The following is a 2,202-nucleotide window of genomic DNA, read 5'->3' as shown; positions in this document are numbered from 1 at the left end:
AGAGTAACTTAGTCGATATTCGAACTAAGGAGTTAGAGTACAGGAGCTAGGAGTTTATATACGCGGAGGCACGGTTCGGAGCTCGTATCGATAGGGAGTTATCGGAACTATGAACCATGTGGAATAAGGAGTTATCGGAACTATGAACCATGTGGAACTGTCAATCGTAAGGACGGAGCATATGGTTACGAAGCTGATAATTGGAGGTAGAATAAGTCCGAAGGGAATATCAAACCGTTAAAGGCATATCGATCGTGAACGTCGGAGTTGAATCCGTTATGACTACCGGGACGTTGAGTCGCCGGAGGACTATTCATGTGATAATGTAGGTCTGGTACCGGAGCTGCTACTCCGATGGCGGACAACCCGGAACGACCGGAGCTATCGTACTTGGCCCGGTTATGGCCCAAGATCCGACACGTGACAGTATCCCCCTCTTAGGGCCGAGCCCACGAGGCCGATCGGATAAAAGGTCTCGGGTTCATGGGAGTTGTCGATAACTCCTCTTAACCCGACCCCCACCATGGACTCCGCAAACCTCGAAGAATTCGACGCTCAGATCGCGGCGCTCAAGGCGCAGATGGAAGAGGCTGAGCGAGCGAAGGCGGCGGCTGCGGAGAAGAAGGCGGAAGAAGAGCGGAGACGGGCGGAGGAGTTGAGGAAGGCCGAGGAAGAGGCAGCGGCGAGGAGAGCTGAGGAGGCGGCAGCGAAGAGAGTCGGAGAGGAGGGAGCGGCGCCGTCGGCCAAGGCGGCCGGAAAGGTGAGTGGCTGCCGGATCTCCGTCGGAGATAGCTAATGAGTGTCGGAATTGTAGAAGCGGGCCCGGAGCGACGCTGACGAGGCAAACGCGAAGAAGTTGAAGACGGCCGCGAAGATGCAGGCCGATCTCCAGGACGACTCGTTGTGGAGGGTAAGTGCTGTAATACGCCGGAGCTAGCGGAGCTAACCGTTTATAGTCCACCAACTCGCCGTGTTCCGTCTGCCGGACGGAACACCTCGACTGCGAGGAGCCCGTCGGTCGGCGCCGGAGCACCTCCTGCCGGAGCTGTGCGCTGAAGAAGAAGAAGTGCGACTTGAAAGTCGCCAAGGTCGTCGTTCCGGCTGGTGCGCGGTCGGGGGTAGAAGCACCTCCGGCTCGACCCTCGGAGCAGCCCACCCGCGTGGAGTCGTCGCTCCTCGAGAGTCCGTTGGACTCTATTCCGGCTCCTCCCAAGACGGGCCGGCTCGGTTCGATGGACGCGGTGCACACCGCCTCCAACGAGGAGGTCAAGGCGTACGGGGAGATGTGGGATGGTCACCGGAAGTGGGAGGAGTTGAGGCGCGAGAGGGACACCGCGGTTTCCGCGCGGCTCACCAAGCGGCTTATCGACGCTGCGGAGGTAAGGATGAACGCCCGGTTTGATCGTCTGGAGGCGTTGCTGGCGGAGGTGTTGGAGAGGACCGCGGTGCCGGAGAACTCCGGAATGGTGGTTGACGAGACGTCGGAGTCGGAGTCGGAGAAGACGGGAGAAGACGAAGGAGAAGATGAGGATGAGGACGAGGACGAGGACGAGGAGTAGTCGGAGATGTGGGTCGGAGTAGAATTTTTTCTTTTTCGTTTTATTGTAGTGGCACAGCGACTCGTGCCCGGTAAGCTCTGCGCCGCAAGGCAGAGTAAAAAAAAAAGACGCGAATCAGTATTGTGGTCCTGGCTTCTCCGGATAGCGCGAGTGGAAATCCGCCACTAAGTCCGGAGCATGGGTTAGTTCCGAAGCCTGGATCCACGATTTTTCATCCGGAGTCCCTTCGTAGCCCAACCAGCGAACTTCATAGAATAGTGGGCACCTCCGGTATCGCCTGTCGATCTTGGAGTCGAGGATTTCGGCGATCTCGTACTCGAGCTCGCCGTCGATTTCGACTGGGGGCGGAGGTGGCTGTACGCGGTTCGGAATAGTGTTCGGAGTTGCCGGTTCGAGTTGAGAGACGTGGAACACCGGGTGGACTGATCGCATGGAGTCGGGAAGTCGAAGAACGAATGAGGATGGTCCTGCCTGAGCGATGATTTCGAACGGTCCGAGGTACTTGTTGGAGAGCTTCTTGGAGGGGCGCCTGGTCCGGAAGAATTGAGCCTTTACAAACGCCTGAGCTCCGATCTTGAAATCCGGAGCTGGAAGACGCCGCTTGTCCGCCGGACCTTGGTACCGCCGTTGAGCATCCGCTAGT

At 58.0% G+C, this 2,202-nt stretch overlaps 1 protein-coding gene across 1 annotated transcript; it reads left to right on the top strand.

Annotated features, from left to right (window-relative positions):
- Nucleotides 1-523: 523 nt before the first annotated feature.
- Nucleotides 524-1,559, top strand: PUNSTDRAFT_139721 (uncharacterized protein; the record flags this gene model as incomplete). Its single annotated transcript, XM_007389451.1, has 3 exons — nucleotides 524-760; nucleotides 815-910; nucleotides 957-1,559. The coding sequence occupies 3 exons, from the start codon at nucleotides 524-526 to the stop codon at nucleotides 1,557-1,559; spliced, it is 936 nt and encodes a 311-aa protein (XP_007389513.1).
- Nucleotides 1,560-2,202: the final 643 nt, after the last annotated feature.

This window comes from Punctularia strigosozonata, assembly GCF_000264995.1.
Source record: "Punctularia strigosozonata HHB-11173 SS5 unplaced genomic scaffold PUNSTscaffold_159, whole genome shotgun sequence".
NCBI classification, from domain to species: Eukaryota; Fungi; Basidiomycota; class Agaricomycetes; order Corticiales; family Punctulariaceae; genus Punctularia; species Punctularia strigosozonata.
The sequence above is the reverse complement of the archived record's forward strand: the minus strand, read 5'-3'. Positions and strand labels throughout refer to the sequence as shown.